The sequence below is a fragment of the Nesoenas mayeri genome (assembly GCF_963082525.1).
Source record: "Nesoenas mayeri genome assembly, chromosome: 2".
In the NCBI taxonomy this organism is placed as follows: Eukaryota; Metazoa; Chordata; class Aves; order Columbiformes; family Columbidae; genus Nesoenas; species Nesoenas mayeri.
In genome coordinates, this window is record NC_137543.1 from 79,611,935 (window position 1) to 79,636,548 (window position 24,614).

A 24,614-nucleotide genomic window follows, 5' to 3' on the forward strand; every position below is an offset into this window, starting at 1 on the left:
ATACTGATTTGCACTATCATTGAGAATGATCAGACAAGTGATTACAAAAGTATCTGACAAATTGTGTAGGTTTTCTATGAACGTTTCCCTTTTATATTTTAATTCGATACAGACTAACTGCAATCTCACAGTTGCAAATAAAACAGATGCCTTTGCTATTCAATTCTAGTTTAATCACTCCCGAGCCAATAAAAATAAACACATTCTTAGTTTAGTAGGTCAAAGAAAACATTACCTTGAAGGCCTGCAGTTGCAAATGCAGTATAAGTTAATTAGTATAACCCTAAAGATGGAGATTATGAATCACTTTTAAAGCACACTGCCTAGTTCAGGAACACAGCCTCCTGGGCAGATTGAAGTCTTCCACGGAAAACAGAGACAGTAGTCTAGATATTCTCTGTTATCTCTACAGATTTTAAAAGCAAGAGAGGGCCAACTGAAAAAAAGTCACCTTAGGACACAGGGCTGATATGTCTAATTCACTGTCATCTTCTGTGGGTTTTGTTTTTGCTGTTTCTGAAAGAAAAGAAAATATCTTTTATCCTGCTCATGACAACAGACTTTGAGGTTCAGTGTGCGCTCTCAGTCACGCAGCTTGTGTAATGCAGTGAACTCTCACCTGTTGACACCACACCGTGTACGTAATATGCTACTAAGGTGAAGGGAAAAGGCTGATTGAAAGGCAGATATTTATCAAAATATATTGTGCAGCAGCTAAAGCAGGAGAGGGATTATTGCTCTGGAAGATATTCCCACACATTTATTTGCTTAGTTTCAGAAGTCTCTGTTGCTCACCGTAATATAATGTTCCCTGGCAATACATATCTATCTTTTAAACTGCACTGCTGGTACAATGCACCGTTGTAACATACTCTTAAAGCAGGCAGCATAGCCATCCCAGCACTTTACTTTTACATGAAAACGTGCAGTTTTCTGGATAATTGCATGTAATCTTCATTCACAAAAGCTTTCTTCTTTGCACCCATTCCCTCTGCATTCACAACATTTCCGTGCCAATACGCATACAAAGCATCCTCTGAAGTCTGGTAGAACATTGCTTCTTACAGATGAACAGAGACACAAATTTTGCGTCCTCTCTCTGTCTGAGAAGAGCCTCGTGAATATTTTAAACCAACATAAGCTGAAAAACACAGTCATATTATTCTTGGTTGCCTATTTTTGCAACTTGCTATTTCCTCTCTTGTACCAGTATGAGGGTTTATGAACCATGTGGGGAACCCAAATGGCGAAGCAAGGTAGGGAACTTGTCTGAGTTACATTAAACTGGAGGGTCAGAGGCAGGAAAGAACAAATCTAACCTCAACCATCTTCCCAGTGCTGGTTTATGAAATGATCTCTCTGCCAGTTTCACTTAAAAGTAGAACGAGGTAGAATAATACTTGAAAGAAAATTTTCAATGCATTATTCCTGTTTTCAACAACATCATATGTAAGAGAAAGGGAAAATGCAGATGGTTCCTCTCATTGTGACTAGGAACGGAACATTGTATGATGGGCTTTTATAAGAAATGCATGTTTTAAAGCAGATATGAATCTTACTGATGTAATACTAAGTAAAAAGGGCAGGCTACCTGCAAATCATGTGGCTACACCACAAAGGTTTAATTACCAAAACTGTAGCACACACAAAAAGCAAACTAAGCGTATAAATATTTTTCTTGAAAAGCTTTATTACTGAAAATCTATAGTTTTCCAGTGCTATAAATATTTTCAGGTGAGATGGCAAAATTTTGTTCTAAACTGATTTCTCTCCTTTCTAACAAAAAACTTTGATTAATTTGTTGCTATAATCCTACTGCAGTTCTTAAATGCTTATTGAGTATTTGGGGAAGAAAAGAAATTATTGTTGCTGTTGGGAGTGAAAAGAAGGCGGATTTAGGTGCTGGAACAGAGCTCAGTCTCTTACTGAAAACTGTATTATGTACTCAATTTTTGTTCTTGAATGAGTCTCTCTCCTGGATAAGCTTGCCTTATCTAACAAGAGATAAGCAATGCATATTTTACAGTGAGTAGATTTTTCTGAAAACCTACAGGCAGTACATCTAATAAAGTATGAAGAGAACCATCAGTCTCACCTTGTCTTCCATGATTTTATTTTTTTTTTACCATACTCAGACATCTGACATACATTAGCACTCCTTATGAAGCTACGAAAGGCTCAAAGCAAGAAATACCTTTACACGGCTTCACAGGACAAACCAAACTGTCTGCAAGGTGAATAACATTTTCTCTGCATTCCGAAATTCATTACTTGGGACTACACTTAATTACTCACCAGATCTCTCTTTTTTCTTCTGGTTGATATATTCCACTATTCCAAAATCTAGTTTCATCAGAAGAGTCTTAATTTTGTTGCACAATTTCTGTCCAAATTCATTGCACTTAAGGAAGGGACATAAAAAGGCACACAATACTGTGATAAAAATGAAGACAGAGAGAGAAATCATATTGAAAAATTGCTTTATAAGAAGCTACTCAATAAAGACTAAACAATGCATTAGTGTAATATAACTATTAATTTTACATAATGCAATGACTTTTACATAAAAAAGCACTCTGAAATGCCCATGTCAGACAAACTGTTAATGTCAAATTCAGTTTCTAGGAGCCATTCCCACTTGTTTTGGAAAATACCACTCTATTAATATCAGCTGACACTTTTTTTACTTCCAGTAAGGCACAACTGATGATCACTATATCATCTATCATTGTCTTGATTTAGTCTGATTTTGATATCTCTACCTGAGAAACATGACTGTGCAACATTGTGACAGAATCAAGATGAAAAAACCTGTAAGCTGACTTCCATATGACACAAAACGCTTGTCAGAACCTATATATATAGAAGTGTATACATATGTGTGTGTCTATAAATAAAGAAATACTCTCTATACAGAAACCACATACATAAATCAAGATTGAAAAAGAGATTATACTTACGCAGGACATAGGAGAGGACAACTCCAGGAATGTAACTTCCCAAGACAGTGAAAAATGTACATACACTGCAAACTAGCAGGCAAAACTGGCAAAAACATCAAAATTGGCCATTAATACTTCCACTGTTTAAATATTTAGATCGTTTTGCAAAAGAAAAACGTCGCATGCTAAACGAAATCTAGAATGTAGTGGAAAACGGAAGTTGTTTTTGTTAAATTAGGAAATACTTTAACACATCTGGTGCAAATAAGCATCAAACAGTCCATTTTGGCTAATTAGGGCGTACACCCTCTTATATTATAAAGATATTCTACTTTTATGCATTTACTGTAAAGGTTTAACGAGCTCATGGTTATTGCTAGAAGTACTAGAAATTAATTCAACTTCATTACACAAAAAAAGGCTAAACAGTTGATATGCAGGAAAAAATGCAGATTACTAACTGAAATACTGCAATGCACACTTGATGCACGTTTGCAAAAGCAAAATATCCTTCTGAGTAACAGTTCCCTCCCCTGCTGTGTTGCTTCATGAAACCATTTTCTTTCACATGCTGGCAAGCATTCTCTTCACACTTGTAGGCTACTCCAGTATCCCCGTAACAAAAAGATTGAGCTGAATTTTCAATATAAAGCTTGAGATTTGTTCTTTGCTGTGACCGAGACATATAGTGCATCCTTCACAACTGCACAATGCTGAATACAGAACTGATCTGTTGAAAGTGTACAGAAAGAACGCATTTGCTTTTGAATTGCAATAAAATGGTTAATTCAAAGAAATTTCACACACAGCATTAGTGCCTAATTTGCTTGTAATCACAGCAGTAAAATAATGACATGGCTTAGAGAATGATATCGGGAAAAGAAAGGAAAATGTCCTCTCAAAATTAGCTTTTCTACATCAGTATTAGATATATAATATCTTAACACACAGTTAGTGTGTCACATTACTCCATGACAAAATTATGTGATTGTGTATACTGACACGGTATTTCCTTACCTCATTATACACCTACTTCTTTTAAATATAACTCTTAATATCCTAAACATGCAACTTATTTTTGTATAATTTATTCATCTTTGAAATGCATTTTGTCTAGATGCTCATCTGTATTTTCAGTCTAAACTAAAAATGAGTATGGTACTGAATACTTCCAATTTGCTAATTCTGAAGGTCCTCTTTGCATTGAAGATTTTGTAGAAAGTTAACTGAGATCAAGAGGGGAAAAAACCTCCCAATGTGTGTAATTAGCGATACACATATAGAAATTAAATCTACTATTGCCATGATATACTTCTGCATTATTTATATTTTTTATTTGGAAAAAAAAAGCTGCTTCACTTTCTGCGGGAACTACATAATAATCTTTTCCCTATTAGGAAAGCAGGAACATTACTCTTGCTTGCCTCTTCATGAACTGGGTTCTCCAGCTCAGTCTTTCCAGTAAAAAAAACCCGCAAACAACTGTATCTGTATAAAAGTAGCACAATAAAACACAAAGGATTCTCTTCTATCATTGAATACTTGTGCAGCTGTTTCTGAAAAGTACAATTACTTGGAAAAATGTGTATGTTTAAGAACTGTGTACTTTTCCATTTTTTTCAAGTTTGTATTGAATTGTGATGTTTTAAATTTCCTTTCCACAGAACGACTGGAGAGGTTCCAGCAGCTGTAGGGGGAGAAACTGTACTGATACAAACTTTACTGGGAGCAGCCTTGCTGCAGCCTTGAACCTGTGTTCTGCACACGAAAAAGCAGAAAGTCATGTCTGAATGTATCATAATATGTATTCTCTTTTTTTCCCCCTCTTAAAAAAAAAATAAATAAATAAAAAGAATCTATCTCACCTTTTTATTAAACAATATCAAACTGTTAAGCTTACTTGGGAGTGCTTACCTTGCCAGGGTTTTGTTCCTTGAAGTGGGACATTTCTTGAAGAAATACAAATAAATTCGTCAGTGCTTCTGAAATGCACTGATTTATTCTGGGTCTGTAGTCTTGCCTGGAACTGATGACTTTCCAGCTGAGTAAAACAAACAAAAATACCCAACAACTTTGGTTGTAGCTCATATGAAAGTTGAAACTGTTTGAAAACATCATGTTGTAAAGCTACAGCCTCCAGTGACCCAATGGCTGCTGTTATGCTACAGAAACCTATGTTTCCACATATTTTATATTGGGCTAATTTTATCTTTCTAATTAAAAAAAAAATAAAAATCATAGAATCATAGAATAGTTTGGGTCAGAAGGGACCTTCAAAGCTCATCTCATCCAGCCCCCTGCAATGAGCAGGGACATCTTCAACTAGATCAGGTTGTTCAGAGCCCCGTCCAGCCTGGCCTGGAATGTCTGCAGGGAGGGGGCATCTACCACCTCTCTGGACAACCTGGGCCAGTGTTTCCCCACATGCTCAGTAATAGCAATTCTCAGTCCATACAACCAATTACAAAATAAATTACTGCTTATTTACTCTGGCCATAAGAAAACACTGAGTTCAAGGCATGGCTGCCACATAAATTAAGCAAGCCTAAACTTGTTTCTTATTTTTTCCTAGAAATTACACCACAGTACTTTTCATTTCCACAGGATGGCCATACATATCTATACATTTAATTTCAGGCATATAATCCTTGCGCTTTTTCTTTTCTATTTTTTGTCTTGTTCTGCAAAGTCTGATGATCTGTAAGAGATTGTTATCCAGCTTAGAAAAAAAGAAATTACTTTTGCAGTCAATGTTAACATTTGTTTCCTTACTGAATTTTTATTTTTCTATTATATTGAAACGACTGTTCCTAAAGCTTAGCTTATGACAGTACCAAAGAATTTGCTGAAAAACATGAAAACACATATGTATCTAATTCGGGGCTGATCAGTTTAGACAAGATACTGTTTAAATGACCATATCATATACCTTTTGGGAGTAGACAAAACATGTACAACAAAGATGTTTTATGAAAAAAAACAAATTAAAGGAAAAACATACACATGCCAGTCAAAGTCAAATCAAACTGGTACAAAGTATGGATGTACCATGATGTAAATATTCAGAAGATGACTTTTACAGAGCTATCTTTCGCATAATTCAGTGCTAGGTACATACACTTTTGATCACAGTGAATGCAAGTAAGCCATAAACAATCTCATAGTCACTTGGATACATAATCCATTAAATGTCCAATACATCACTGCAATAATAGTAACATTTTGTCACAGTTGGATCAAATTAAATCAAAACCTACCCTATGATAAAAAGGGAATGTACAAGGGTCAGTGTACAGCAATAAGAATATAGACTGTCAGATCAAACTGCCAACTCATATTTCCAAATAATTACTCCTTTACTTATCTACTAAAACACCACAAGGCCCTATTAGCAGTTCTTTATATTCAGAATGCAAGTGCCCACTGATAGTTCCCTGAGACAACTTGAATTTTAGCAAATATCAGTGACTGATGAGATTTTTGCTGTTTAAACTTTACCCTGTATGAACTTAGTGTGCAAAGTAATACTGAAACATTTGCCATAATATTAAGAATAACTTTTTTTTTTTTGCAGTGAACAAAAGACAAAAAAAACAATATAATCACTTGTAAAAATACCTGTCGCAATTATAGCTTCCATGTTAATATTATCCTTGTTCAACAACTGATTGCCTAGTCATTTTAATCGGCACATATTGTAAAAGTTGAAAGCCATCACGAGCGCTGAGATTTCTCTCAGTTGAGAGCTGGTTAGTAGTTGCTTTTGTCTGTCTTCTCTACTGAGGACACACACATAACCTACCTTTGCTGTACTGTATTTTGTTAGCTATGACTTAATGTTCATTCTTACTAATAAGGCACCATTATGTTTTAGGGTATGAAGTTGTTTATGTCTCTTATGTCCTGATACAAGGAGAGCCATGAAGATCTTAAATTTTTGAATGTATGTTTGTATTTTTGTGAACCATTAGCAATACCGATGCACGCATACAACAGCCCTGACGTCCACAAGCTATCAAGACTCCTGGCTGAGGTGTTACTTTGGAGGCTTCTTCTCATGACAGACAAAATGGTGCACATTTAAAATAAGAGTACTGCTTTTAATTTCCTTAATACCTAACATTTTTCAAAACAAATGTGGATTCCTATACAGCAAATTTAATCCTGCCAAAACAGGCTTATTTTTCTTCACAAATATTTTGTAGATTCCTTTGAATTAGTTCACAAACTTTCAGGAACCCACAAACCAGAAGCTGTGTTTTTTTAAAAGTGCTTTTAAAAAAATTGCTTTCTCATGTTATTTTTTACTGATGTGTTTAAATGACCATGAGTTCACATTCCACTTGCAACAAGAATGGCAATGCAGATCTTTCTAACAGGAGCAACTGGTTTACTTACACAGCCCAAGGAGATAATGGTTGAAGGAAAATGGATTTGACTTCTGGAAATGATTTACACGTACATCTGCACTGGACTACAAGAGATACATTGATTTTTCCTAAAAAGATACACTTCTGACTTGCTTCTCTTTGCAGAGCTGGGGCTACATGCTGATACTGCACTCAAAGCGAACTGATCTCTCACATGGCAGCAAGCAAGATATAGTGACATAGCACTGGTGGGATGGTTATTAAAAGGGTCAAGTGGCTTAAATTAGGCAGAAGATTTGATCTCTGAATCATGACAGCAAGTAAAACAATGTAGTCTGCACTGCTTATTACATTATAGCATCAAATGAAAAGTTGGAGATCACATTATCACCTCAGATTTCTGGTCACATATTAATAACAAAACTAGGCAAATGATAGGTAACTATATATATTAATGTCTATTTAATTTTGTTTTCTAACTAAAAAAAAATCTCCATTTATAACTTTTCAGTTGTATAACCCAAAAGATATGTCACTTCTATTGTACAAATGATGATAAAAAGGGAAAGTGAACTCGGAATTTCAAATCCAATGTCTCAGGAAAAAGAACACTATACTTAAGTTTTCTTTAAAATCTTTACCTTGCATTTCAGCCAAACCTCTGACAGCATGTTTGACATACAATTCAGCAAGGTCTAAAGCCCCTTTTTCTTACAATTACAAATTCTTGCTCTGACAGGATAAGAGGATTTGAGGCTTATGCTGAATTGTAGACGTTGGTCCAAGTGCTGCCCACATTTAAATTTGTGAATTTTTACGTACTTACACCTAAGCCAGGAATAAGTCTTTTCCTCCCACATATGTTATCCATTTTCATTCTACAGGGGAATGTTACACACCATTTTCTTCTGTTGTACTGCAGACACATGGATTACTTGGAACCAGCTTTCCTAACATAATGGGGGTTAACCATCTCCTGTTTTCAGACATACAGTCTGAGCAGCTTCGCTTTTGTGAAAAAGTCGGGAATAATTTAGTCTAAAACGTCTAGTGAAACACACATGGAGAAACTTGATCTTTCTCTAGACCTATATTCAACTACTGTACGGCAACTTCACCACGAGGTGGTGACACAGCAACATCAGTATCAGAGCAAGGTCTGGGAGCCACATCGTACAGAACACAAAGAGCATACAGATGCATCGTGGAGCGCAGAACAGCACTTTAAAAACCCCTAGTATTTCACCCAGAGTGTAAAACTGCTTAAAGTTCAAAACTCAAATTATTGCCCTACTCCTGACTTTATTACAGTATTTAGAATACTGTAGTAGTGTCATTTCCTCTTACATTACAGCTTTTGTAAACCATTCTGCAGCGTTAATAATATGTATTTTAAGAACAGCTTCTTTATTCTAGGGTTGAAAACTACTATTATGACAGCATTCTGAATTACAACATCATTTTATAGACTGTACTCCCATTCTTTATTTAAAATTTTTGACAATCACTGTGGAATTTCGTGGAAGCACAAAGAGATAAAATGGATAGGCCTCAGGCCTACTATCAAAATAGAGCGTTGAAATACATAGGACAATTGTAGATATTTGGTTTACTAACTTCAAGTTAATTGCAAAAATGGAGGGGGAGGGAGCAGATGAAAGCATAAACTACAATAATAATGCAAACTATTTTCATATTGGTAACCACCAACAGAAAGACAATATGGCTTAAAGAGAAGGAGATACAATAAGGCACACCAGGATAACTATGAACAATTCAAAACAAGCATGCAAATTACACAGAAAAATTGCACAGTGGCAGGAAAAGTTCTCTGGAGTTGCTTATCTCGGTTGTTAATAATGCTTTCTTTTGCCAACTTTAAAATATGTTGAAAGTATGAGCTGCAGTGCAGATAAAATGTATTGTGAAATGCTTTGGTGCTGTGGTCCACATGTGGTGCATTGACAAACAGCCAAGCAAGAAGAGTGGATTGCAAGTTTGCTTCAGAACACTACAAACTCCCTATTGTTTGTTCTGCGAAAGAATACTTGGCAGTTTCTTGTAGGCCACAAGAAAACATGAGACACCTTTGTCACTTCTACTACAGCCACACTTTTCTATTTTACCAGGAACACCAGGGACTATTTTGAAATCTTATTCTGATATTGGATAACTAGTGGTGTAAGAAAGTCATCTTGCTGATCTTGCACACGCTGCCTCCTCTTGTTCACACCTCCCAACAATTGCTAGCCCCGGTAATATCTGTCCCTTGTCCCCAGAGCCACTCCGAGGCCAGAGAGTTGGAACTGGGGGACAGCAACAGAGACCCTGGTGAAGGGGGAGTGAGAATGAAAGGGAGTGCAATGTGTATTTGTACATATGCAAAGATAGAGAGGTTATGTTATGCCCTTGTAGAAACAGAGATAAACTTTAAGCTTGCATTAGATAAGAAGCTGACAGACACATAATGCACATTCCAGATGGATTTATTTTTCCATGATCACATTTAGAGACAAAAAGGGAAAAAAAAACAATACATGAAGTGATGCAGATGATGAACGTGGAGTGCATCATATCAGTTGACCAAGAAAATAAACTATTTCAGCATAATATTAGTGAAGTTACTTACAGTACCTTAATAAATTACTTAAATATGAACTCTATACTTCCTGCCAAAACAGCTTTTTGAACTCCTGTCCAGGTGCTTCTTTGATGATATAACAGCCAGCTCTCTCTGAACACCCTCAAAGGGTTTTATGCACAATTTAGAAAGAATAAAATTCTACGCTCCCATCACTTATACTGAGTTTGATGTAAAGTACTACACCTCTGTTCTAGAACTACTGTCAATAAGGCTGAAGGTGTTCAGAGAGAAAATTAATTATTCATATCCTTCTGACTACCTATAGCATCGTTTCTAAAACTGGCCAAATGTTAGTAGCTGAAAAAAAACCAAAACCAAAACCAAAAAAACCCCACACCCCAAAACAAAGAAAAAGCAAACAAGCCAAACAAAAACAAAACAAAACAAAAAACAAAACAAAACCCCCCCAAACCAGCAAACAGCAAACACAAACCAACTAACCACAACACCCTCCTGGCCCAGATGCTTCAACCCATCACAGTCACAAACTCTGGCCAGAAGAGTCAGTGGCATTACATTCTCTAAAAATGACTGATGGTGTCATGCTCTCATTTTGTATCTAGACATCTGTTCAAGCAAAGCCCCGTCACATTTCTCTCGTAAAGGTCAGTAGCTCTCATGTTACTGGTTTAAAGATCTCTTCGTGATGTGCTGGATTTTTTAAATAATGTGTACACAGTTTTATATGTATCTTCACGTAGATACGCTACTCAGAACTGCAGCAGTGACAAAGTACACCATGATGTGGTGGATTCTGAAGGATTGCACCTACATAAACAAAGAGTTAGTAATTACAGAGCTTCTAAACCTTCTCCATTTCCCAACTGCAACCACACACGCTTGAAACCTGTGCAGACTCTGTAATTTTAAGGGTAACTTAGAACTTATTAGTTAAGGTGGAAGAGCTGAAAGTTATACTCCCAAAGATATGTAAATCAAAATATAGGTAATGTGGCTATTTTGTAGTCTTTTTAAAAAGTAATATTTAGAGTTTATAGAATGATACAGCTGTACAAGGTATGGATATCTAAGGACAAACCTCATAGGCAACCAGGAAGTTAAGCATGAAACTTGACTAAATAAAATCAAGTGTGTAAACTGTTAGCAAAACCCAAACAGCAGAGATTTCACAGGTCTCTTCTGTGAGGAGAGCAATCACCACAGTGCAGAAGGGAGTGAATATAATGATTCAGTTACCATTCCTTGAAACAAATATTTTTTTATATCTGAAGACCTATGCAAAATATATATTTTTTAATTTGTCTTCTAAGTTATTCAGGTAGGGAGAGAACAGATACAAAATAGTATTTAGGAAAAAAAAGTTCATGAAAAACACTTTTTTTTTTCTTTTTACATTTAAATTTTAGGTGACCACACACTCAAAATGATAGTAACCATCCTTCTTTCTCTCCAAAATATAAAGTAGTATAAAAAGCACATTTTGCAGATAAGTATATTGAAGTCCCAATAGCAAAACCTCTAAAATCTATCACTGAACTGCGCAGTAGAAAACAACACAATATTGATTAGACTTATTGTAACACAATGTAACAAACTTGTGTATGTTATGTGCACTACGTGGAAAGATGCAATAGCAAGCACCACTGAACTCAGAGCATAGCATCTTAATGACCTTTGTGGCTAATTTAAAAGGTGATTATGTAGAATTGTGCTTTATCCTGTGCTACTTTTGGATGCTATGCAATCATTAAGTATACTAAAATAATTATATTTGTGTCATGTGGTTATGACCAAGTCAACAAGACTTGCAATTTAAATGAATCACTGGGGCACCATGTAAAATCCTGCTTGCTTCAGAGCCCCATGGGAGGATGCTGCATCATTGAAAGGACAAGGAACACAGGAAGCATCCACAAATACACTCTGTTCTCAAACTTGAGGGACAATCTTAATCTACAACCACTTTGCTACAAACTCTACAAAGCTTTTCTGATAGAAATCTCTCCAGCCTATAGACATCCATATGCAATTTATTTCCCTTTGCTAATCTGTAGGTGCTGCACAGGTTTATGCTTTCACCACCACATAATATTGTGGCAAACATTCTTTAACAAATCACATTTGACATGCCTTCAATGTCAAGCCTTGGGCACAACTGGAATCTCTAAGATTTACAAAGTTAGATAGATTTTATTTTTAAATTGTAGCTGGAGAATGTAGTTATCAACCTTAAAGAGTAACTTACAACATTTCCCAATCCAAACATGTCCTTTAATTATCATCTCTCCTGTAGTTCAAATACATCATTTCTAAGAACTAAATGAATTCTGTTAATACCATGCAACATTGCTTTTCAAGCTTTTAAAGTGTTTTCTTTCTTACCTCATCTATCTTCATCTGATACTTGAATTTTGTGCTTTTTATTAACAGTGAGTCATTCCAATTTGCTGTTACTGTTTCTTTCAGGGGAAGGTGTGCAATAAAAAGCTGGGAAATCAGATGTTTTTTTCAGCTTTTTATTGAACTCTAACCCTAACCCCAAATCCTAACTCCTAACCCTAACTGTGATGATTTAAACATATTACTTGTACAGTAATATTACTGAAAAATATTATTGGTCAAGAAATAAAAGGGGTATTTGATGAAGCTGGATGTGTTTTTTCCTCAGTGGATTGTACGGCAAACTGGTCGGGACACACAACTTCCAACAAAACATAATATGATCAACCTTTCATCCCTGAGTCTATACGCTTCTTGCACAGTGTGTTAAACTAAAGTCATAGTGGTATTTCCTTCTCTTCAACTCATATGGGAACATTTTACCACTGGTGTTTCTGCTAAACAATATCAATCCCATAAATGAAGGTATTTGTTTCTTGTATTACTAGTCAAGGATCAACTTCTGAAAATGAAAGCAACTCTGTTGTTATAAAAATACACTGCAGTGTTTTGCAAAGGGATAGCGGAACTCATCTGGTCCTATGGGTTGCTTAAAAAAGCCTGAACAAAAGAAACCAACCCATTAGTACCAGGATTTTATTTTGGAGGAATGTGTTCATTTCCTCTACTCAAATATAACATCAGTCATCTTATAAAGGCTTAATATGGAGCTGTATTGTCTTTCTTTAGCTCATCAGATACAAACTGGTTAACTCCCAACTTTTTGGAGATGATTCCAGTACAAAAGTTCCCCGACACAGCAGAACATTCTAAAGGTTGTTGCTTTTTGCTCAAAGTCCTGCTAAAATAAACAAAATATACTCCAACTAATTTTGAGGCATTTCATTGTCCAGCTCTTCCAGACAGACTCTTCTAAGCAAACTGACAGGGCAGCTCCCAGGGGAAACCCCTTCTCTGACCCGGCTGCTCTTGTCCAGCGCCCCTGAGGAGAACACCAGCTGCTGCTGTTCGAGGTCATTCAAAACGCGAAATGTGATCTGATAGTCAAGTGCTATTAGTCCAAAGTCATGACTTAGTCAATAAGCGTATGTTTCTTAAATGTCGCTTTGCATGAAAATTGAGTGTTTCAGCACCACATAAATACTATTACAGATTTGCTTTCTGTTTAGCAAAGACTATAATGCTATTACTATGTGCTGTTGTCTTTTTACCGAGACAGAACAAAAGGCCGGGATCTTCCAAGCCAGCTTCCCATTTGTAACAAAAACTTGTGATACAAAAGAGACATGTATATTACAATATTTTTGTTCAGAAAGATAAGGAAGTCCTGTTTCTACCAACAGGAGCATGAAGTTCTGTTTACAGAACTTTAAACAGCTCTGCCCAGCTGTTGGAAGCAATTCTTTCACATTTATTTTGCTCCTGCAAAGACAATACTTTTAACCCTTTCTCACAAACTGAATTAATTTTCCTCCTTCAGTCTCCCCATTCTTCAGCTGGGATACTCCTGGTTCAAGGCCTCTCAAAGTCAAACACCTGGGAAGCATGAGCTGAGCATTCCTGAGTCAGAGCAGCTGCACAGAAAAGGAAAATTGGATTTTCAAGTGCCAGACAACACTTTCAACCCACATAAACATGTAAATGACTTTTTGTGTAACAGTGTAAGGTGGCTTTAAATCTGTCTGTGCAAAACTCCATCCTGACTCTTTTCAATGGGTTTTAATGTATTTAGTATGGGCAGGGGATCACTTCCTTTGATGCATTACTGAGAGTTCCTGGCATGAGCTAACCACTCATCGCCTACATTTGTGCATTGAATTCAATCATAAAAGGAAATCAAATATGTTCCACTTTATTAACTAATACTGCTTGAAGAAACAAATATTTGTATATAATTACAAATCAATGTGCTTTGAGTAATTAAATAACACACAGATTTGACTTTAAACTGGATCTCCATTTTTCTAAGTCCAAGCACATACTGATGAAGGTCATGCAGTGCAAGACTGTATTTAAAAAAAACCTAGTTCAAAATAATGTAGCTTTCTCTACCATTTTTATTCAAGTCATAAAAGGTTCCTGCCTAACAGTTTAGTGCACCATCCTTTTCAATAATAAGCAGGTGACAACAATTAGAACAACATTGTTCTGATAGAGGAAGTTACACGTCGGTATCTCTTTGAAGCACCTACAGCCAGATGCTTCCACCACTTCGGGACCGATTATTCACAGTATCTTTTATACATTCTTGACCATCATTAGGTTCCTCATGAGCTGCCAATTTTTTAATTTTTTTTTTTTAATAAATGATACCATCTTACACCAAAACTATAGGGGACCTGATGATAAAGAATTACTAGGGGAAAATATTTTCCTTGTGCTAAACTGTTTTCAATCCTTGACCTTTGACCACATCTTTCCTCACTGTTCTTGATCTGCTACTGCTCAGGATCATATGACAAAACAAAACACAAGATATGAGCGGGTACCTAATCTTCACAACTCTTAGCTTTTTTACCCACCTTACTAAGAAGTATTTGTGCACCTGATCATTTACTTATCATATATTTAAATTCACAGAATGACTAACAGACTATTGACCAATGCCACAACTTTAACCATGATGTTATAAACTCCATGAAATACACTTGTGATGCAATATTACGTATTTTCTGAAGTAGGACATGAACTCAAGAAGGGAGAGGATCTAAGAGCTATTTGTTTGCATCTGAGAAGGAGCTATAAGAAGCACAGTGTGCTTTGACCAGTCAGTGAACAAATAAGAAGCACAGTGTGCTTAGACCAGGCAGTGAAGAAATGTCATTCTACAGCTTCTACAAAAATACCACTGCCCTGCTTTTTTATTATATATATAAACAGCTTTGACTCAGTGTACGCTCAAAATTGCCTCATTATCTGTGCATGCACATTACTATCTCTTCTTCTGCAATTCTAAAATGCATTGCTCCAGTACAGTTCCCATATTACTCCAGTATAGCTCACATAGCTTCCCCTTCTACTCACTCCTGTTTAACTTGGATGAAAACATTCTGATGCTTTTTCATTTATTACTATGCCTTTTCAGGCTACTGCTTTAGAAACATTGATCCTTTTTGTTTAAAAACCAAACAAATGACTTGGATTCATAAACAAGAGAGGGCTTGGAATTTTAGGCCTAGTTATTACTGCCAAAGCTCGCTACAAGCCTTTATAGAGGAAGAACTGTGAACAAAGGAACTTAGCTATCACAGATCTTGTATTTTTTGCATTCTTTTATACTGCTGCTTTTTTATTCCCCAAATCTGAATTTTGACCTTTTTTTTTTCCCCCAAATTATTTTTCTTCTCAGCTGGTAGAATTTTCTCCCATCTTGATTAAAAAAACAAAACAAAACTAAACAAACACATTTCCAAGGAAGGATATAACCTTTATAAAAGTGATTCAAAAGAAAGAAAAAGTCATTATGATCTTAAACCTTATGATCTTGATGGCTAGTAGTAATGAGTCAGCATTTCTTTAAAAGAAAAAATTTAAAAAAAGAAAAAATGCTACCTCCTAGTACTACTAATCTGTGTCACACATAGGGCACAACTTAGATCCCTGCAAAAGGAAATGCGTAGATGACCCCACCCTTGCAGAGACCCAATTATGCCACCTGGGGACCCACTCACCCACAGTCACTCCAACAAGGTGACCATACCTGAATATTCTGATCTACAATAGACAACCTGAAATGTCTTTGTATTTCATCTACCTTATACCACCACATTGACACGCATATTTGAAAAAATCCACATAAATGTTCAAATTTAAATCTAACTAGAAGAAAAACCAAATCCCAACCCATAATGAAATGCCCGCTTCTGATTCTTGTAATTTCTTAAATTTGCCTCTATATTCTGTCATCTTGTTAACTAACTTCAAAAAGAAGAAATTCTATTTCCACACACATGATTTTTTTCCATATCAAATATTTTATAATCAGCATTTTAGAGCCAACGTTTTGATTAGCATCAAGACAGTAAAAATCACAATTATGGAAAGACCATGTGGACTTGAGGAAATGTAAATTATAAACTCTGTCATAACCAAATATCAATAACATCTACTTTTAAGAAAAAAATCTGTCTAGTTATCTAAATTTAAATTAGTGCATTTATTTCACAAGAATGTGCTGGATCATATTTGAGAAAACAGTATTTCTTCAATTGTTATTTAGATCCAACTGCTTGCTTAGTGTGCTGACCATAGGTTTTGTAAGCTACTTAAGATAAAAGTTGAACTTCAGAAAGACAGGCATACCTCAAAGGGACACAGTGCCCTATCTCACAGTAATGAGTTATGGTTCTGTCAGTAACGTGGCTCCGACTAAACTATGTGTCTCTCTGACATTTTCAGGCTTGTAAGTTGTCCCACAGCCGGGAAAAGTGACCAGGTAGAAACCACCCAGTATTTTTTCCCCCTTCAGCTTTAGCTTAAGAAACACCTCAGAGATGTACTATTTAACCTCTATGCAGACATTAAGATTTAATACTTCTCTCCCAAGAAGCCTTAGGTTAACATTACAGGCAAACCCCTCAGGAATTAGATGATCTGTTATAACACAGAGCAAACTGATTTTAGGCTGAGAACTCAGGAGCACACACAGATTAATCACACAAAGCCTCAGTCCGTCCCGCGCTGCAGAAGCCCATCAGAATCAACGTACAGTACCTTTCATCTTGTCCCAGATCTTCACTGTCTGGCATTTCAGATGGAAAAGGGAATTTTCTTTCTCTCTCTACCAATCTGGATAATCCAGGCAACGATCTTCTATCTGTTTTGTGTTTTGGAAGCGACCACCTGGGTCACTGTCCTGTTCGCCGCAGAGAAGAGCGCTCCTTGCTCGGAGAGCAAATGTTTACAGGACATCCTAAGTGCCCGCTGGTCTTGAATGAAGTTCAGAGCGTTTGGCTTTGATTGGCCGAGGCTATAAATAAACAGGTCGTGACTCACCTCACACACTATGACAGGGTGTTTGGTAGCACAGCCAAAAGCAAAACAGTTCTGCGTTGGCTTGGTTTTTTTCCTCTAGTCATGTGAGGGAGATTCACCACCAGTTAGTACATTTTATTTTTCTGCTTCCACTGGCAGTCTTTCTCAATGTCTCCCATTTTCCTCAGGTCTAAGTGAGCAGCAGCCAAAATGATAGGAAGCCAAATGACACAAACTGTGAAGTAACACACTTAAAAATAAAAGAGCAAAGAGCTTACTGCAACTGTAAAAATATCCTTTTTTTACCTCCCCACAAAGTGTCAGTCACGAACTGTCAGAAAAGCAAAAGTCTTCACCATTGACTAAATTCAGACATAAAAACTTAGCAATTCTTTTCAAATAAGGAATAGGAAAACAAGTTTTCAATGAAGATTAATGCACTTTAAGTTCCAATTCCAAGCTTGCCTGCCACCAGCAGTCTCAGCTGTCATTGGGGTATCAGCAAATTCTACTGAAGCAGTCCTCAAAATGAAAGTATGCCAACAGCAGGAGGTTTTCTGCCAAAACTCTTCTAATGCCTCTGTGAACAACCTGAAGTGAATTGACAAATTCACTTTCCTCATACTGCTTTTTGCTGTGTGCATGACAAGGATTCTGTCACTCCAGCCACAGCAGCTACATCTCTATTAATTTTCAACACCCCAGCAACCTTATCTGTGCTGATGAAACTCTGTTGCACAGCCCAAGACTCCCAGGATGACACATGTAGGTTGCTCAGCACCGCTCCTTCATGTCGTTTCCTTCTTCCATTAAACAGCTTGACCTATTGTTCCTAATGTCTTTTCAAACTAATATTACATCCAGAGATCTTCACATAGTAATCTTTTTTTTTTTCTAAGAGAGAAACCAGCAAGATTTAGACGTGCCTCTCCTGAATGAGATAGTAGGAATTGTCCTGGGGATGTCACATCTTTAAAAAATAAATTAAAAATAATTTAAAAAAAAAGTAAATCTGGAACAAAAGGACAAAAGGTATGCCAGATTAGAAACCAAGCATCTCATACCTTTAATTTGGTAAGATGTATTTGGTGCATTGTGGGTAATGCATCATTCACTGGAAAGCTGCTTAACTTTCAAAACTACAAAGGATTCCATCTTCCTATTTTAATATAAAGTGCTTCAACATTACTAGTAAGATCTAGATAAAAATTGCATGATTTATATTTACTGTGCGAGTACCTGAATTAACAAAATGATCTCAGGAAATGGTGAGAAAACAAAACAAAACAAGAACGTTGGCTACCTGTGAATGGCTGGTTCCTTAACTCTTGTCCCAACATTCCAATTAGTTCCTTTTTCCTTTTCTTAAACTCATCTAATCTTCTGTATTCATTCAATTTCTCAATCTTTCACAAGATGTGAGGCAGTTTAACCATACTGGACTTTTAAAAGGAAGGAGGGAGAAGAAAAAAAGGAATAAAGTCCTACGTCTAAGTTATGCAAGGCAATATATATATTAATAAATGTCCTGCCCCACTCAAGAGGGACATTCCATGGTCACCTACACCTGCATATTCCAATAGCATCCTCGCTTCTTTCTTCTTTTCTTTCTCTACTTCTGATAGTTATAGCTGAAATAATTGGAGCTGAATTTCCATCAAGCTTACCCTAAAACAACAGCACTGTTAAATTCAAAATTCTTAATGAATAAAATGGTTTCGTGTGACAGCTTCATTTTCAGATTAAAATTCTGAAGTCTTTTGATAAGGAAAAGAATCCAAAGAAATATTGGAAAACTGCAAACACACAAAAGCATTAAATGTAGCATCAAAAATGAAAGCACACCAAACAAAACCCTTGTGCAACCTCAGTTGCTTTTGTTTGTACACATGCATTGCAATATAGTCTTACGTAGCTATGTGAATTTATTACGTAAAATGCCTTTTTAGAAAAAAAAAATACTCCTTTTTAATGCATTTGACGATCACACTCAGCAGCTGAAAAGCTTTCAGAACCGTGAACATTCCTGTATTTCAGTCTTGGAACTCTGTGTACTCCAAACTCTTCAAGTTATGACTTTGAACTGTTCATTTCTTTGTCTCTGTACATAGTTCTCACCTCTACAGTAGAAACTGGTTCATTGTTTAGTTTTACAATTCCTTAGAACTCTTCCCCAGGTGAGGTAAGGAGAATAATATCACCTTATTTACTTACTGATAAGCAATTCCTGGAAAGATTAGGTTCAAAAGTGTCTACTAAATGAGTACTTATCTGAAATGTCAAGGACCTGTTAACTCGGAAGTAGAGCATTTATAAAACACTTCAGTACTCAAAGACTAGTTTCTCGCTGGTATCCACTGCTCATCAGTTTTGCAAAACAGACTTCAGAACAGCATGAGCGCATAATTAGCACAACCGCAATCACACTAAAGCATTTTGCTTAGTATCACAAAGACAACTACCTAGAAAAATAATTGCAATTTTTTGAGCAGTCTGAATTCTCTGTACGTGAGAGAATTAGAGCTTGTGTTGGCCAACCGGGAGGTTTCCTGCAGGTCTGGCTGCAGACTATTTCATAGCTGCACAAGACGTAATGACCTTTTCGACTACATTGGGTGGAACAGCAGCAGGTGAGCAGAAGTACTGTACTGAACCAGGCCAAAGGGCTTCTGGCATCTCTTACTGTGTCCAAAAGCACAGCCTAGGGAAAAACGTACTGCTGACTTCTCCAAATAGGCTTCTACACTCCAACTTGTGGCTCAAGGGTTTCCCAAACCAGCAGTGATGTCTATATTTTTAGCTCTGAGTGGACTTCCATCCTGTAATAGCATCTGTAACATCTTGTTGCAAGGAGTTCTGCAGCTTAAAAAAAACACCAAAACAACCAAACACCCAATTTTTGTTTGCTCTGGTCCAGCCACTAAACTGGTCTCTAAGAAGCCTTATAATGGAACAGGCAGATAAGAGTTCTCTCTCTCCAGCTTTTCAAAGTTATCTAACATTTTTACAGTCCATTATCATATTCTTTTTGATGAGCCTGCAGAATTGAAAGGTGGACCTGCCTAGAAAAAAAGCTCACCGGGAATTAGAATTGCTAAAAATCAGTTTTAAACTTTTTCAACATGGAAAACTCAAAGCAACTAGAAATGACAGAACTGCAGAAGGAAAAGTTCATATACCCTACCCATGTATTTCTTCCGGGAAGTTCTCTCTTCCTTGCTTAGTTGCAGCTAATGTTACGTCTTTCTGAATGGCAATGGGCTTTGGTCAGTCCTCTATGGTCCTTGTATGTTCCCTTCTTGCCATCTCCAAGGCCTCACCTCATATAACTAATTCTGCTTTTCTCAGCAAACTCTTCGCTTGACCTGCCATCTCTCAGCCTTGCTGTATCTCTCTTACTTCTTGCATCCAGCACTTTCTGAAATTTTGCTTCTCCTTGGCTCCGTTGGTTCCGCAACACAAGGAACAACCCCTGGCCCCATTACTTCTGGAAGGAATGTAAAAACACTTGACTTTGTACTCAAAAGGAAGAAGTTACTATTGATCATGTTCTGCTCTTTGTCAGCTCATTGAGCTTTGAAAGTCCTATTTTGCTCACTTGTTTCACGCACATAAGCTGTTGCACACCCTGAAACATCCTTGCTGTTCTTTTTGAAGGTGGGCGAGACTAGAAATGTACACCATTATTTCTAGTGAGGGCTTACTATTGATTTAAACATTTTGACCCTTTTTGTGAATTGCTCCACATGCTGTGTTGGCCCTCATTACCATGGTTTTAAACATAGCTTTCCAGAGTACATGGTCTTTATTTTATTTAGGTAACTTTAAGAATCAATCCTTGTTACTTATGTTCATCTCCACTATGCTGTTCTTCAACTACAGAGACCTTTTCTAGACCTTTCCCAAAACTTCCTTGATAGCTGGTTAGTAACGGCTCTCTTTACTGTCAGGTATTCAGATACCCCAAAAGATGTGCCGGCACACAGATCAGATGCCTGACATTGCTTGATTGGGGAATCTTACCAGTTTTGCTCTTGCTGAGTAGAGATATGGACTGAGCATATATCATAATTATCAATTAAATGGCCTTTCCCCTAAACAGTATAGACATCTGTGTGAAATTTTCATTACACAGGCAGGTACCTAAGACCTCAGAGGAAGTCATCAGCAAGGGAAGAAAAATGAAAGCTACATTCTTTCCAGAGACGAGGATGTAGCCTTACGGAGTAGCTACCGAGATGATCAGAAATCGTGTTGGCTGCACTGTTTTACATACTCAGCAAAGATGCTCAAGAGCTTTAGCTGGCGGGTGAAAGGCAGTGTGCTGAACATGTGGAGTGCGAGGGGGATGGTCTGGCATTGTGTGGGAGACAGCGTCCCCCATCCAGTCTGCAAGCTTACAGAGATTTTAATTAGCCTGTGGTGTGCATTAGCTGGTCGACCAGCTCCAGAACTAGTCACAATCACTGCCACCTACATCTCTCCTCATCTAAAGGGAGAGTAAGATTCTGCTTTCAACATATGACTCTTTTCTAATTATTCAGCTACAAATGAGACTCACTTCTAATAAAGCAAATGGAAAATATAATAAACACCATAGTGTACACTTAAAGACATCCCAAAAAACCTCAACTGACTCATAGCAAAAAAACCCCACCATCGCACTCCAAATAGGAAGTCTAGTTTAGTTCATGCTTCCAGAAGGAATGGAAAGGCTAGCATTTTATTTTTTGTAGCTGGTTTATGCTGATATCATTTTCAGCAAAAGTATGTGTTTAAAAAATACCATCATTGTCACTGGCATGTTTAGGATTAAAACTAATTTGAAATGAATGTTTCTGCTACTGAAAAAAATCGTATTAGTAACATGCATGTAGTTCCCTGAAATGGAATACCCCCTCCTCCTCTTTTTCGATATAGAAAAGTGAATATACTGGTCACATTAGTGTGTGTGTGAAGGCATCTGTATGTTTATGTATTTATAAGCACACATACATGAAAGTATACATTTTAATGTATTTCATCAATTTCAAAAATGCACACCCAATTTTCCCATATTTTCAACATCCAAATTTGTTGAGTTACAGCTGTCCCAATTCTTTCTGATTTGAAACTGCAAATAGCTATTGTATTAACTTTGAGATCTCTCCATACACTATAACATATACACAGGAGGCTTGTTTTAGAATAGAGGAAGCCTTTTATACAAGTGTAAATGAAAAATCATCAAGATACACCTGCTGAACATGCTCAGTTCTTTGCTGGAGTATTACAGCAGGTATAACCTCAACCTGGTAGCAGTGTGCTGAAAAAAGCTTAAGACACCTATTACACATAAAACTTAGTTCTGTATTTATCTGTACCTAGGACTATGAATGGCAAAAAAATAAATTAATACCAAAAAAAAAAAAAAAAAAAAGAAACTTTCAACAGCTGAAGACCAGCAAAAGCAAACAAAATAAGTACTATGGAAAATTTTTCTTACTTCGTGGAATCCTGCATATTATGCAGGACTGTTCTCTGTACCTGGATGAAATAACTAATTGTTAAAATATGTTTAAATCACAAGGTGCATATTCAAGGAGAAAAACAAAATCAAACACAAACAAACACCCTCCCCCCCCAAATGCAGAATTCAGGTCTGACATTAAAAAAAGTTATGCAACATTCAAAAAGCTGAACTAGATATTACATTCAGCAGAACAAAACACAAGAATTTGTATTTTTAAAGAATCATAAAAAATTGAGTATGAAAGCAACAGGACTATCAACAGACACCAAAACATGATCTGTATCAGGTATGAACTGACACTGTGAGGTATTAAGTGTTTTATCATAAAGCACGTGTAATAATGTGCCACAGTGCATGGGAGTATTTCAAAGTTTTCAAGCAGGAGCAGAAAGAAGAGTTAAAAGAAGTAAGAGATACTTCAACTGCAGTTTAGAAAGCAAATGAGTACATTTTAGTCACATGAAGACAGCAAATCTTCCTCTGGTACAAATATGATGGATCATGCTGGATTTGTGCTACAAACGGAGAAGAGCTGGAGACAGAGCAGCAGGAGATCTTACTGCTAAAAGTAAAAATCTCAACTGCACTGAGACTTTTTGGCCATGGGAACTTGTTAAACAGCTATAAAAGAAAGAGATTTTGGAGGGGAGAAAATACATAATTCAACACCTAGTAATGATCTGAGCCATTTCAGTTATAACTGTGTTTTTTTCCAAATTTTTCAAGGGACTCTTTACATACCGTTTCATAAAATTACTATATACTATGTTATTTGCTATACTACATTTTCTGTTTACCCTAAGATCTACAAAGGTACCTATGTAGCCATTCATCTGTAATCATGATCTGTAAGTCAGTAAAGTCACATTAAAATGCATTTTTTTTTTTCTTCCTAAGCACACACGCTACTCAAGATTTGGAAACCTACCCTCTACTTGTCTCTTTTGCTTTGTAGCAATCTGAATCTGTTTCTTCAAAGGATTGGTTTCTTCCCCCATTGAAAAGAGATTAACTATATGCAAGGCAGACCAAATAGCAAAACCCCTATGCAGTAAAATCATATTGTATTGAACAAGTTGATAAAAAGATAAAAAAAAAAAATTTGAAAATATTTTTCAGAAGTGTTGATACAAAGAGTTAAAGTACAAACCTGACAATTTTGTTGTGTTTTATAAAATAAGTGTTAAACACAGCACAAAACAACACAAGAAAAACAGATTGCCAGCAAGCTACCAAGAAAAGGAGAATATTTAGAAGACAACTCTATGTATCATTCCATTAAGAACATTAGAAGTCACTCAGTTACATAGAATCTCTACGATTATTAGGACACTCAGAGCCAGGTACTGACAATTTCTATGTCTAAAAGATTTTGCTGGTATGCTCACAGTGTGCTAAGACAACCCACCACCTCTTAGATGCTGCTATCATCCTCTGAAGAGGAGGATATGAGCCAGTTTTCCATCAGTTTTCCATTTCTGCAATGTAAGAAAATCTCACCAGAGAATGGTCAGTGCAATTGCAAGTCACATCTAGATCAAAGTCCAGGTCACCAGTCCTGAATTAGGCCTTACAGGCTTTGGGATGAATAACTGCAGGACTTCAAATACATTAAAATGGAAGCACAGCACATAGTCATACATTATTAATAATCTTCATTGACATCAGCTCTATTCTTATGTCCCAGCTCAGAGAGTCAAAGTTCTTAATTAATATTCAGGATTGCTAGCCAAACATTCTCATACTAAACATAACTTCATCTTGCTTTCTTCAGGGCCACAGCCCTTTTCAATGCCTATATAATGAAAGTG

At 36.6% G+C, this 24,614-nt stretch overlaps 1 protein-coding gene across 2 annotated transcripts in view; it reads right to left on the reverse strand.

Annotated features, from left to right (window-relative positions):
* Positions 1-24,614, reverse strand: part of RETREG1 (reticulophagy regulator 1) — a gene marked incomplete at its 5' end in the record, with an annotated part of 66,468 nt that overhangs the window by 4,598 nt on the left and 37,256 nt on the right. Inside the window, 5 exons of one of the 2 annotated variants that reach the window (XM_080339357.1) lie at positions 452-516; positions 2,296-2,433; positions 2,961-3,045; positions 4,857-4,983; positions 17,031-17,065. In XM_080339357.1, coding sequence (XP_080195483.1) covers positions 452-516; positions 2,296-2,433; positions 2,961-3,045; positions 4,857-4,983; positions 17,031-17,065 — 450 coding nt within the window. Of the gene's footprint in view, positions 1-451; positions 517-2,295; positions 2,434-2,960; positions 3,046-4,856; positions 4,984-17,030; positions 17,066-24,614 lie in introns of those variants that run through there. The other variant, XM_080339356.1, reaches the window with a different exon arrangement.